The following is a 14,666-nucleotide window of genomic DNA, read 5'->3' on the forward strand; positions in this document are numbered from 1 at the left end:
CAGGAAACTCGCCTGGGTTTTACAACTGTCTATTTCTGGTGCCCAAAGCATCTGGAGGGTGACGTCCAGTACTGGATGTGTCGAGACTCAACACATTCATTCGTCTAAGCCCATTCTCCATGAATTCACCCAGCACAGTACTAGCGGCAGTACAGAAGAACAACTGGATGATGTCGGTGGACATGCAAGACGCTTATTTCCACATTCCGATAAATCCTTAGTCTCACAAGTTCCTGCGTTTTGTCTTTGCAGGGAAGACATTTCAATTCAGAGCTCTTTGCTTCGGCCTGTGCACAGCACCGTAGGTATTCACAAGGACTTTAGCACCAGTAGGGGGATGGTGTCATTTGTTGGGAGTGAGAATTCTGCTCTATTTAGATGAATGGCTAATGTTGGCCAACTCTTTCAAGGGAATTCTGAGGGCCAAGGATCTGTTACTTTGCCTGGCTCAATCACTGGTCATATTGATAAATTTTCAGAAGTCTACTCTGATTCCAACTCAGACAATTCCCTATCTAGGGATGAGGAGAGACACTTGCAGTTCTCAGGTTTTTCCATCGGAGAAACGGATAGACAATTATTTATTGCTTCTAGGAAAATTTCAGCCCTTAAGGAAGCTTCCAGCAAGGCAATGGCTGTCTCTGTTGGGACACATGGCATCTCTGGAAAGATTTGTCAGTTTAGCAAGACTCAGGATGCTACCAATTCAACTCTACTTGAGAGAATCTTGGGACAGGAAGTCCCTGCCAGGCTCCCATTTAATTTCAGTCCCAGTAAGTCTTTGGGAGATGTTAGCATGGTGGAAGGATCGTCAAAGACTGGGAACAGGGTCACCCCTAAGATTAGTGAGCCCAGACTTAACCTCGTTTTCAGACGCCTCAATGACAGGCTGGGGAGCTTGCTTGGGAGACTATCAGATGTCCGGGGTATGGTCACTGCATGAGAGGGAGTTGCACATAAACAATCTAGAACTGTTGGCAGTATGGAAGTCTCTCCTTCAGTGCGAACAAATAGCCAGAGGAAAGGTAATATAATAGCAGTATTTTTCAGACAATACTACCTCTTTGGCATACATCAGAAACCAGGGCGGAACAAGATCAAAGTCAATGCTTCTGATAGCGGAGAAGTTGTTTCTTTGGGCGGAAGCCAGGAACATACTCGTAGTATTGGTTCCACAGTTCTTACCAGGGAAGAACGAAGAACAATGTCTTGGCAGATCAATTGAGCATGAAGGGACAAATCCTACCCATGGAATGGTCATTACATCTGCAAGTCTGCCAGTCACTGTGGAATCTATGGGGAGCTCCAAATGTGGACTTATTTGCAACAGCAATGAACAAGAAACACCCAGTGCATTGCTCTCCATGCCAGGACCCTCAGGCTTGAGCAGTAGATGCATTTCTTCAAGATTGCTCCAACCTAGATGCATACGCTTTTCCTCTATTTGCAACAATAAGAAAAGTGCTGAACAAGTTTCAAGAATCGAATAATTGCAGAATGACACTAGTAGCTCCGTGGTGGCCTCAGAGAGAATGGTTTCCGGACCTTCTAGCACTTTCAGTGGATTTCCCTCGTGTCCTTCCCTTAAGGAAGGATCTACTCAGACAACCAAATTCCAAGTGGTTCCACCAAAGCCTCCGCATGCTACACTTAACCGCTTGGAGACTCGACTGTCTCCTTTGAGTGGCCTTGTATCAGAGACAATGGGTTGTGTACTGCTTCTGGTGTCATTTTAGAGGGATTTCCAGCACCCGTACCTCTGTAAACAAATAAAGTTCTTTCGATATCTTAGATATAGTAAGAAGCTTTCTGAAGCTGCAATTCAAGGATATAGATCCACGCTTTCATTGGTGCTATGGCATGTATGATTAGATATTTCTAACGATCCAGATCTTAAGGAGGCGTTAAGATTGTTTGAAATTGAAGTCCATGAAGTTCAGTATCAATCTCTTTCATGGAACTTGGATGTAGTGCTAAAATTCTTATCTGCAGATCTGTTTGAACTTTTGGGATCTGCTTCTTTGAAGTTTCTAACCATGAAGATGTTCTTTTTGGTAGTGCTAGCGAAGCCAAAAGAGTAAGCGAGTTACAAGCATTCTCCAATAAGGTAGGTTTTTGTAGAGGAGATGCTGTTTTATCATTTATGCCCTTGTGCAGGGCTAAGAACGATGTCAAGGCTAAACTTCTACCTGGAACGGTAAGAATTCCAAATTTGATCTCATTGGTGGGGAATGAAGAAGCCCTCCTCTGTCCGGTTAGAGCTATTAAAATTTACTTAGATAGATTAAAGCCTGTGAGTGGCAGAATTAGTAATTTATTTTGTATTGTTAGTAAATCTAACGCTCCTTTGTCTAAGAATGCAATGTCTTTTTTTGTTAAGCATTTAATAAGACTAGCAGCACTAACCACCATCCTTTATCTCAATGTGGGAATCAGCTAACTTTAACAATAGGTAAGATTCATCTCAAATAATATAAATTTTCATGATAAGATTTATTATTTGGATACTTACCTACTGTTAAAATAAACCCCACCCAGCCTCCCCACATTTAGTGGGCTATCAAGGAGAATTCTGACTAGGGCTAAAACATTCGAACACACCAGGTGGAGAACAGGTGAACTAAACAGTCTTCCGGGTCAGCCAAGCGATTGTTTTTTCTTTTGTTTTGAATGCCAACTTGCCTATTGGCGTGGAGATATGAGCCAACTTTAACAGTAGGTAAGTATCCAAATAATAAATTTTATCATGAAAATTTATATTTTATGAAAATATCTCTTTTAAACATACTATATTGTCTTGCTGGCTGCCTTTGGGTCCTCCAGAGAGTGTGGAGTTTCATTTAGGTTAAAACCAGATAATTGAAGGATTAGTTTATATACAGTATTCATATATTACTATACCTACACATACCAAAGAAATGTAAGCAAAAAAGTATAAAATAGTAATAGAAGAGAGGGCAACATACTACAGTCAAATTATTATTAACAGGCAGTTCTGTTAATATCTATGAGAGAGAAGGGCAGGATTGACAAAAATAAAGCATATGAGAATGTAGAATTAGGACCAGCTAGTGGGTTACAATCTTTGCAAGCTCACTTTCACCACCCCAAGTGGCCCCCTCTACCTAAATAACTGGTAAAAGCAAGAGGACAGTAAAAGCAAAGATGCTCATTGATAGCTTTTTATGCTATAAATTTTTCACTGATTTTCTCAACTAGTATGTTTGCGGGGTTAACTAAAATACTTCCCGTTCAAGTGACTTCCAGTTTTTTTACATTGCTAAAGGAAATTGCTTGTATATCTAAAGACTTAATACCTACATTATTTAAAACAAAGGACCTTCCCTCAAGCAAAGTTGTGTGTGTCCAGTGAAAATTTGAATTTATCACCATGACCATGATGAATTTTTTTTCATTTTCTAAGTAGACCTAAGAAATGGGTAAGCGGATAAACAGAAAACTCATAACCTTGGTTTTAGGAATACAGTATCTTGGAAATAAATGTAGACAATTATGTTGGATGTATTATTATAGGTGCATGGGAAATGCCTTTGTTGCATATTACATGTATGTATATGCTTTGTGGCTTGTGTCTTGTGAGCTGGACTACAGGCTGTGTTGCACACATATATCTATCTACAATATTGTAAGAACAATTACTATACTAATTGTTTGCTTTAATTCTAAGTCAGTTATTTCACTCTATGTAATAATAAGTCCTCTTATAATGAAAATGTGTCGTGCTGTGCACAAGATTATTGCTTTTAATTGAGTAATACTGAAAATATTTGATTTAGTTTGGTATTCCTTAGATTGCTAATATTTATAAACAAAATATATATACGAACGTACATTATAGTGAAAGTATGATCCTGTAGTCTTAGAAGTAATATACCTACTTTAATAAGCTTAGAATATTGATTACTAGCACATTCCATCTCTTATTCCCAGCTTCAGTCAGAGCAGGAACTGATCGAAGTAAGCATAACATGTAGTCCATAGGTAGCGGTATATTAGTTTTTGTAGATTAGTTTGTGTATCTTGTAAGGAAAGCACACCTGTTTAGTTCACATAATTGCTATGGTATGATCTCTTGTGCCATTTGGACTTTACATTTTATTCTCAGTTGCTAAAATCTGAGCAGTATTCCACATATGATTGGAATTATGATTTTTCGTTGCAATATCATGATGAAGAAAGATTTTCTTCTGTACGTGTTAGTACATAGTATTGTACATACTGTGGTTTTCCAATTGCAGTTCTGTCATTGTTGCCTCCGTAATTAACATAGCTTCTTATCAAGACAATTATTACAGACTAGTGGATGCCATTCACTCATTCATTTTGTTTTTAATTCATTATAAAGGTAGATTGTACTTGTGAGTCATCAAATTTTCACCTGTAAATATTATTTTTGCTTAGCCATAGCCATAACAATTGCAGATAGTGAGGAGTAGATGCATGAGAATGAAGTGTTTTGTAGGTTTTTTCTTAACATTAGGTCTCATCATTAAATAAGAATATCAAGGGAGTTCCTTACAGAATTACCCTCTTGTTTCATGGTTTTGCAATTATAATACATGCTCCTTTTCTTAACAACATATATTAAACCGAGTGTCAGGTATTTCATGTTTTCTATTTCTAGGGTTGATGATTTTTTACGTTATTATTATTACTATTTTATTATTATTATTATTATTATTATTATTATTATTATTATTATTATTATTATTTTATTATTATTAACTATTATTATTTTTTTTTTTTGGGGGGTGGTGGCTATCAAAGTCCTCCAATTCGACTGGTTGGTATTTATAGTGTGTAGTTCTGGGTTGCATCCTGCTTCCTTAGGAGTCCATCACTTTTCTTACTATGTGCCCCGCTTGTAGGATCACACTCCTTTGCACGAGTCCTGGAGCTACTTCAATCTCTAGTTTTTCGAGATTCCTTTTCAGGGATCTTGGGATCATGCCTAGTGTTCCTATGATTATGGGTATAATTTCCACTGGCTTATCCCATATCCTTCTTATTTCTATTTTCAGGTCTTGATACTTAAACATTTTTCCCTCGCTTTCTCTTCAACTCTGGTGTCCCATGGTATTGCGACATCAATGAGTGATACTTTCTTCTTTATTTTGTCAATCAGTGTCACGTCTGGTCTATTTGCACGTATCACCCTATCTGTTCTGATACCATAGTCCCAGAGGATCTTTGCCTGATCGTTTTCTATCACTCCTTCAGGTTGGTGCTCGTACCATTTATTACTGCAAGGTACTGATGTTTCTTGCACAGGCTCCAGTGGAGGGCTTTTGCCACGGAATCATGCCTCTTTTTGTACTGGTTCTGTGCAAGTGCTGGACATTCGCTTGCTATGTGGTTTATGGTTTCATTTTTCGTATTGCACTTCCTACATATGGGAGAGATTTTATTTCCATCTATCGTTCTTTAAACACATCTGGTTCTCAGGGCCTGATCTTGTGCCACTGTTATGATTCCTTCAGTTTCCTTCTTGAGCTCTCCCGTCTGTAGCCATTCCCATGTGTCATTGCTGGCTAGTTCTTTAGTCTGTCTCATGTATTGTTCGTGCATTGGTTTGTTGTGCTAGTCTTCTGTTCAGTTTGTCATTCTCCTGTCTCTGTATATTTCTGGGTCTTCATCTACTTTTATCAGTCTTTCTTCCCATGCACTCTTGAGCCACTCGTCTTCACTAGTTTTCAGATATTGCCCTAGTGCTCTGTTCTCGATGTTGACACAGTCCTCTATACTTAGTAGTCCTCTCCCTCCTTCCTTTCGTGTTATGTATAGTCTGTCCGTATTTGCTCTTTGGTGAAGTGCTTTGTGTATTTTCATATGTTTCCTAGTTTTCTGGTCTATGCTGCGGAGTTCTGCCTTCGTCCATTCCACTATTCCTGCACTGTATCTGACTACTGGCACTGCCTATGTGTTTATGGCTTTTATCATATTTCTGGCGTTGAGTTTTGACTTGAGTATCGCCTTGAGTCTCTGCATATATTCTTTCCTGATCGTGTCCTTCATCTCTTGGTGTTTTATAGTATCCCCTTCTTCCATTATTCCCAGGTATTTATATCCCATCTCATCTATGTGTTTGATGTTGCTCCCATCTGGTAGCTTTATCCCTTCAGTCCTTGTTACTTTGCCCTTTTGTATGTTGACTAAGGCACATTTTTCTATTCCAAACTCCATCCTGATGTCCCCAGATACAATCCTTACAGTCTGGATTAGGGTATCTATTTCCTTGATGCTCTTACCATACAGCTTGATGTCATCCATGAACATTAGATGGTTAATTCTGTTGCCTCTTTTCTTGAGTTGGTGCCCAACATCAAATCTTCTGCAGTACTTTTGTCATGGGAATCATGGCTACTACGAAGAGTAGTGGGGACAGTGAGTCGCTCTGGAAGATCCCTCTCCTGATATTAACCTCTGCTAGTCTTATTCCAGAGCTTGTACGTATTGTATTCCAGTTGTGCATTGTATTTTTGAGGAAGCTGATGGTGTTTTCCTCTGCCCCATATATTTTCAGGGATTCTATTAGCCATGTGTGTGATATCATGTCGAAGGCTTTCTTATAGTCAATCCATGCCATGCTTAGGTTGGTTTTCCTTCTACTGTTCTTCATTTCCATTTTGTCTATCAATAGCTGGTATTTTGTGCCCCTACACTTCCTTCTGCAGCCTTTCTGTTGGTGGGGGATGGTGTTTGTCTCCTCTAGGTAGTTGTATAGCCTTTCAGTGATGATACCTATTAGTAACTTCTACATTATTGGTAGGCAGGTGATAGGCCTGTAGTTACTGGCTATATTTCCCTTACTCTTGTCTTTTTGTACTAAGGATGTTCTTCCTGTTGTCATCCATTTGGGGGCATGGTGATTTGTGATACAATGCTGGAGTTGTTCTGCTATTTGTGGGTGTAAGGCCTTGAAGTTTTTGAGCTAGTATCAATGGACTTCATTGGGACCTGGGACTTTCCAGTTGGGCATTTTCTTTAGTTGGTGTTTGGCTGTGTCTGTCATGATCTCAGTGAATCTTTGTTTTATTCTCCCTGTTTCTTCTTCCTTGACTTCCTGGAGCCATGTTGCTTGTTAGTTGTCTGATACCGGATTGTTCCATATGTTTTCCCAGAGTCTCTTACTTGGTTCGGCTTCAGGAATTTCTTGTTATTATAATTATTATTATTATTATTATTATTTATTTTTTTTTTTTGCTCTATCACAGTCCTCCAATTCGACTGGGTGGTATTTATAGTGTCGGGTTCCGGGTTGCATCCTGCCTCCTTAGGAGTCAATCACTTTTCTTACTATGTGTGCCGTTTCTAGGATCACACTCTTCTGCATGAGTCCTGGAGCTACTTCAGCCTCTAGTGTTTCTAGATTCCTTTTCAGGGATCTTGGGATCGTGCCTTGTGCTCCTATGATAATGGGTACGATTTCCACTGGCATATCCCATATCCTTCTTATTTCTATTTTCAGATCTTGATACTTATCCATTTTTTCCCTCTCTTTCTCTTCAACTCTGGTGTCCCATGGTATTACGACATCAATGAGTGATACTTTCTTCTTGACTTTGTCAATCAACGTCACGTCTGGTTTATTTGCTTGTATCACCCTATCCGTTCTGATACCATAGTCCCAGAGGATCTTTGAGTGATCGTTTTCTATCACTCCCTCAGGTTGGTGCTCGTACCACTTATTACTGCAAGGTAGCTGATGTTTCTTGCTCAGGCTCCAGTGGAGGGCTTTTGCCACTGAATCATGCCTCTTTTTGTACTGGTTCTGTGCAAGTGCCGGGCATTCACTTGCTATGTGGTTTATGGTTTCATTTTTCGTATTGCACTTCCTACATATGGGAGAGATGTTATTTCCGTCTATCGTTCTTTGAACATATCTGGTTCTTAGGGCCTGATCTTGTGCCGCTGTTATCATTCCTTCAGTGTCCTTCTTTAGCTCTCCCCTCTGTAGCCATTGCCATGTGTCATTGCTGGATAGTTCTTTAGTGTGTTTCATTTATTGTCCGTGCATTGGTTTGTTGTGCCAGTCCTCTGTTCTGTCTGTCCTTCTCCTGTCTCTGTATATTTCTGGGTCTTCATCTACTTTTATTAGTCCTTCTTCCCATGCACTCTTTAGCCACTCGTCTTCACTGGTTTTCAGATATTGCCCCAGTGCTCTGTTATCGATGTTGACGCAGTCCTCTATACTTAGTAGTCCTCTCCCTCCTTCCTTTCGTGTTATGTATAGTCTGTCCATATTTGCTCTTTGGTGTAGTGCTTTGTGTATTGTCATATGTTTCCTGATTTTCTGATCTATGCTGCGGAGTTCTGCCTTCGTCCATTCCACTATTCCTGCGCTGTATCTGATTACTGGCACTGCCCATGTGTTTATGGCTTTTATCATATTTCCGGCGTTGAGTTTTGACTTGAGTATCGCCTTGAGTCTCTGCATATATTCTTTCCTGATCATGTCCTTCATCTCTTGGTGTTTTATATCCCCTCCTTCCATTATTCCCAGGTATTTGTATCCAGTCTCATCTATGTGTTTGATGTTGCTCCATCTGGTAGCTTTATCCCTTCAGTTTTCGTTACTTTGCCTTTTTGTATGTTGACTAAGGCACATTTTTCTGTTCCAAACTCCATCCTGATGTCCCCAGATACAATCCTTACAGTCTGGATTAGGGTATCTATTTCCTTGATGGTTGATTCTGTTGCCTCTTTTCTTGAGTTGGTACCCGGCATCCATCTTCTGTAGTACTTTTGTCATGGGAATCATGGCTACTACGAAGAGTAGTGGGGACAGTGAGTCGCCCTGGAAGATCCCTCTCCTGATATTAACCTCTGCTAGTCTTATTCCAGAGCTTGTACGTATTGTATTCCAGTTGTGCATTGTATTTTTGAGGAAGCTGATGGTGTTTTCCTCTGCCCCATATATTTTCAGGGATTCTATTAGCCATGTGTGTGATATCATGTCGAAGGCTTTCTTATAGTCAATCCATGCCATGCTTAGGTTGGTTTTCCTTCTACTGTTCTTCATTTCCATTTTGTCTATCAATAGCTGGTCTTTTGTGCCCCTACACTTCCTTCTGCAGCCTTTCTGTTGGTGGGGGATGGTGTTTGTCTCCTCTAGGTAGTTGTATAGCCTTTCAGTGATGATACCTATTAGTAACTTCCACATTATTGGTAGGCAGGTGATAGGCCTGTAGTTACTGGCTATATTTCCCTTACTCTTGTCTTTTTGTACTAAGGATGTTCTTCCTGTTGTCATCCATTTGGGGGCATGGTGATTTGTGATACAATGCTGGAGTTGTTCTGCTATTTGTGGGTGTAAGGCCTTGAAGTTTTTGAGATAGTATCAATGGACTTCATTGGGACCTGGGACTTTCCAGTTGGGCATTTTCTTTAGTTGGTGTTTGGCTGTGTCTGTCATGATCTCAGTGAATCTTTGTTTTATTCTCCCTGTTTCTTCTTCCTTGACTTCCTGGAGCCATGTTGCTTGTTAGTTGTCTGATACCGGATTGTTCCATATGTTTTCCCAGAGTCTCTTACTTGGTTCGGCTTCAGGAATTTCTGGGTGGTTGTCTTCCCCTCTTAGTTGGCTGTATAGTCTTTTCTGGTTGGTTCCGAATAGTTTGTTCTGTTGGTATCCCTTATTCCTGTTCATGTACGTTGGATCTTATGTGCTTTGGCCTTAAGCCTCTGTTTTACATCTTCTATTGTTTGTTTGTTTGTCCCCTCTCTTGTACTTTGTATTTCTCGTTGAGTTCCTCCCCTTTTTCTGTTATTTATTATTATTATTATTATTATTATTATTATTATTATTATTATTATTATGTATTTTAAACAAAGTTACCAAAAAGCAGATTAACTGCTAGGTTAGTTGACAAGGAAGACAACTTATAATAATTTTTTTTGTTGCTGAGGAGAATAATTAACCTTTTCACCTTATTCCCTTCAAAGAAAGCATTTTTGTAGTCCCTAACAAGAATCAATTTAACAATTTTGCATAAAGTAATTATGCATTAAATACCAGAATTTTGTCCTGGAAGATGATGGTGTTCTAGGAATTATACCAGTTTTCAAGTAAAAGGTTTGGCTTGTTCATACTTACTGTTTGATCAAATTGGCCCAATTACTGCAAATTAAATGGGGATCAAACAGTTGTAATTCAACACTATAGCAGTAGATGGTTAGCTTAAGAAGGAGGTCTCTGAATGGAATTGTGTTGATGTAAGGAGTGGAGAAGTAGGGTGAGGACTCGGCACTTGCGAAAGGAATATCTTGAGTGCTTATATTTTGAATTTTGTACAGAGTTTTTCTTTAATGTGTCTTTGGAATGGTAAGTTGGAGTATTTTTTGTGATTGGGTAAGTGTTTCATTCTCCTTCTTCTCTATAGCTAGATATGTTATATAAGTTAAGCTTTTCATGTTCGTACTCACTATGTATTTTTAGTTTGAAAGTAATTGTATTTTGGTCATTTGAGTTTTCCAAACCAATTTTATATACTTCTTTGTTCATAATTTTGCAGACCAAATCATGAGTAATGTAGTTAATTGGACATTATTAAGCATCCTTCACTTTGTCAATTACGAAAATTCTTTAATATTTTGCTTGATGTTTTTATACTTACATTCCTCCATTTCATTCTCAGATAGCATTTTGACTTTTGTGATTGGGAGGTTATTGACTTCTGGAAATGGTATTGGTTACATCTGTGGTCTTTTAGTAAACTGAAAGAAAAGGTTAATTCAGCATTCAGTGTTGAATCCTTAGTCTTTTCTTTGTTAAAGTCACTTTGCATGTACCTCTCCAATTTTTTCTTCCTCTCTAGAAATGAGCCTTGAAATGATCTCTCACTAATACATATTTGTTCCTATGTCAGTATCATCCTTTGTTCATTAAAGCCTGTTAACAAGGTAGGAAGTGGTGGTAGGTATGCAGACCCTTAATTTTTCTTTGACCACTGGTTAGTCAAGTAATTTATGTTGCTGTGGAACCTTTTTATTGCATTGATGGTCAAAGACGATTCTGGATTTTGGTTTTGTTTGTGATTGTGATGATGCTTAACTTCTAAGATTGTACATTGCATGTGGTTCTTGATCCTCAAAACATTTTTCTTCTTATTTGAAGGGTCAGGTTTGTGCAAAGATTTTTCTTCAGGTCTCCTTTTATGTTGGCAGACTTACAGCAAGAGTTAGAGGATTACAAGAAGACCCAGTTATGTTTTTGTGAGGTAACACACTTCCCTTCATTAATGCATTGGTTTTTACTTTTGTTCTGTTGGTTGGTTGTTTGTCATTCTCCTCTAGTCCCCCATTATTCTCAGGGGAACTGGAGGGGGACTGGAGGAAACTGAGGATGTCTAAAATGCTCTTTCTGAACTTGATGATAGAGGAGGATTAGCACTGAATGTCCATCACATGAACACTGACTATTTATCTGCACCTATCACTCCAGCATTTGTATTAAGTAACCCATGAGTTACTAAACTCTCTTTGGTCATCCCATTGTCTGTTTGAAGATCCATCTGGCAAGCTTCCAGGAGTTGCTGAAGCTTATTGGCCATCCACTGGTATGTTTGGGGGGATTCATTAGGCAGACTCTCTGGAGTTACTGAAGGTGTATGGTCATGCCCTGGTTTCTCCAGGGATCTGTCCAGCAAACTCCTAGGCTTTATGGGAGGCTCTTTGACCATGCCCTATTCTATCCAGGGAGCCCTCCAGCAAACTGACAGGCTTTACTGAATGCTCTCTGGCCATGCATTGGTTTGTCGAGAAATTTATCTAGTAGACACCTTACTTTTGGATGGACCTCTTAGTTCTGTTCCTATTGCTGTTAATTTAACTCCTGGACCTGTTCAGATTTTGCCTCTACAGACTCTTCAGCAGTAGTGGAGGAATAGCATGGTTGAAAAATGTAGTAGTAGCAGGGGAAGAAGTACTTTATGCCTCCCCAACCTCCTCTTCTTTGTCATCAGGCTCCTCTTGTAACACTTCTGCCTCCTTTTCCTCTTCCTCACCAACTCAGTTTTAGGGCTGTAGAAGAAGTAGGGAGAGGGTGTCCGTAAGTCCTCTCAACATAAGGAGTCCAGTCAGACTTCAAAAGGGGAACTTTCCCCCCTTAAAGGGGTGTCTGTTGTTCTAGTTAATGGGAATTGGTTAGGAGGTTGGGTGTTATGGCTATCCACTTAACTTTCACCAGTTTCTGGTTCAAAAGCCTGCTCACGCATTTCCACCTACTATCTAGACTTCTCAAGAGTGAAAGGTTGCCTCTGGTTCCTTCCTTGCTTATATCTCTTTTGGAGGTATTGTGAGGACAAGACAGATAGACAGATATCTGGGTATTGATGCTTTATTGCCCCATCGCGGTGTATACAATAACAGGTGCTGGCAGACATGTAGTGCCTGGGATGGGTTGACAGAGATCCGAACGCAGAGATAGACAATTTGTCTTTCTTTACATTCATGCAAATGATGATAAGTACAGACGTAGTCTGTGTATATACATGATAATTATATAGGTAGAAAGGCCAGAGAATTTGACTCTGAATGACATAAATTACAAACCAGTAAGTTATTGAAATAAACATAAAAATATGGAAACGATATCTTTACAGTATGACAAGGAGTGTGCATGAGTATACTTCCCATGGTTCCTGTTTGTCTCAGTTCTTATTTGTGGTGTTTACCATGTTTTTTTTATTGGCCTTAGCTGTGCTTTATTAACCCTAGTCCCTCATGGTAGATCACCAGTCTATATGCACATGGTATTAGTTGTGGGTTCCTACTTAGGCTTAACACCAATTATGGCAAGCTTGTCTCTACTGCTGGATATAAGTGAGAGAACAACAGATAAATTGTGCCCATTCTGCACCTGTGTCTTTGAAATGTGGGTCAACATCTACCCTTTCAAGTTCCAAACATTTGACATCACTGTCTGTGAAGCAGTCACTCTGTCAGGCTGAAGTCTTCTCTCTCTACTTTGGTAGCGTCCTTCTTAGGCTTGGGAGATGCATTAGGTTCTTCAGTGAGACTGCTGGAGTTGTTCATGATCATTCAGTCTCGAAAAAGCATCCATGCCAGTCCCTTGGCACCCAGTATCATTGATCAAGAAGTCCTCAGGGTTTGCTCTTGAAGTGGTACCATCATTTATGCAGCTCTGTTTCCAACAGGAAGTGATGGAGGAGGTGAATTTCTTGGTTTGTGGACTGTAGAGTTGATTAACTTCCTCACATTCCTCCAAGCTGCTTTTCCCACCTTTGATACGTCAGTGAAGGTATTAATCATCTAAGAATGGCAATACCTGCCCCTTTCACATAGATCCACAGGTTTACTTGTCTTTCTGGTGACTGACAGTCTTCTCCTGGAGTTCCTTTGTTCAGCAGGTATTTCTTTCTCCAATGAAACTAGAACCAGGAGTCAGTTGAATTCCAGCTCTGTTTATACTGGAACTTAGAATGAGTGGGAGTTGCCTAACCATTAATTTTTTCCTTTCTCATGGTAAGATGTGCTAGTTTGTTCCTTCTCAAAGAAAGGTGACCACAGTATATTCACTTTCCTAACACTTTAACATCCATAGGTACTGAAAATTGTACTTAATTGTAGTTTTCTTAAACACATCAGATTTAACATTACTACTATTTAGATCTCCAGTATGACATCCATATGAAGAGATCCATTAGGGAAAATCTTAGTGAGCTTACTGTTGTTTGGTAGTTTTTTCTACTCCTGAGTCTTTTGTTCATTTTTCTTGATATCATGATAGTATTTGAAATGTTAACAGAGAACATGTTAACCAAATTTCTTATTATTTTACTTCATCTATCAGTAAACTTGTTTATACAATGCTGAAATCTCCTGTTTTACTTGAATATTATTTTGTCAAGTTGGACCATACACGTAATGCGCACACTTGAGTTCATCAGTTCTTTTTTGTGTCTAAAAAACAAATTATAGATTTGTTGAGGTCCAATTTGATCTTTCATCTTTGTACTCAATCACTTGCCTTCAGATAAAGATACTAGTATCTCTTACATAGGTTCTTTTGATAGGGACATTTTTGCATGTAGGTAGTTAAAGTTACTTAGGGGTTTTGGTTTTAAATAAGACATGACTTGTACAGGACATGAACATTTGCAGTAGCAAGTAAGTTTACTGGAAACAAATTTATTACACTTGATTTTGTTTGGTCTGATCTAGGCTTGGCTGAGTGGCATCAGTGTGAATTATGCATGTAGTATCTGATTTTACTTGCAAGTATATGCTGCTTGTTTAGTACTATACATATCAACAGCACACATCATAAATTACTTTTGGAGAGTTTTCATATCTCGTAGAAGTCTATACATATTAGGAAATCTGTTTATTTAATGACCAATGGGGGCTCAAAATGTGAACCTGGATTTAAACTATTTTTATTATTAAAATCCTAAGGTATCTGTTGGTATCAGTAGTCATTCACTTTTCCCCAGCATCTTGATGGCTATGGCAAATCTGAAGCCTTAACTTGTTCTGATGAATAATTAGACTCATGGAAAAGAGAAGAAAGCCTTAACATTTCTGATGAATAATTGGACCAATGAAAGAAAAGAAGAGTTACTTACAAGGTGTGAGGAAGAAAGAAAGCAGGTACACACTCAAGATTCCAAGAGACATTGGAC

At 39.0% G+C, this 14,666-nt stretch overlaps 1 protein-coding gene across 4 annotated transcripts in view; it reads left to right on the forward strand.

Moving 5' to 3' along the window:
- LOC135212664 (endophilin-B1-like) overlaps window positions 1-14,666 on the forward strand; it is a 349,729-nt gene that overhangs the window by 195,576 nt on the left and 139,487 nt on the right. For 2 of the 4 annotated variants that reach the window (XM_064246314.1, XM_064246310.1), the window contains exon 7: window positions 3,952-3,978. The exons of the other annotated variants lie outside the window; for them this stretch is intronic. In XM_064246314.1, the coding sequence (XP_064102384.1) occupies window positions 3,952-3,978 (27 nt within the window). The remainder of the gene's footprint in view (window positions 1-3,951; window positions 3,979-14,666) is intronic. 4 annotated transcript variants of the gene reach the window in all.

Source organism: Macrobrachium nipponense, chromosome 41 (genome assembly GCF_015104395.2).
Source record: "Macrobrachium nipponense isolate FS-2020 chromosome 41, ASM1510439v2, whole genome shotgun sequence".
Classification (NCBI taxonomy): Eukaryota; Metazoa; Arthropoda; class Malacostraca; order Decapoda; family Palaemonidae; genus Macrobrachium; species Macrobrachium nipponense.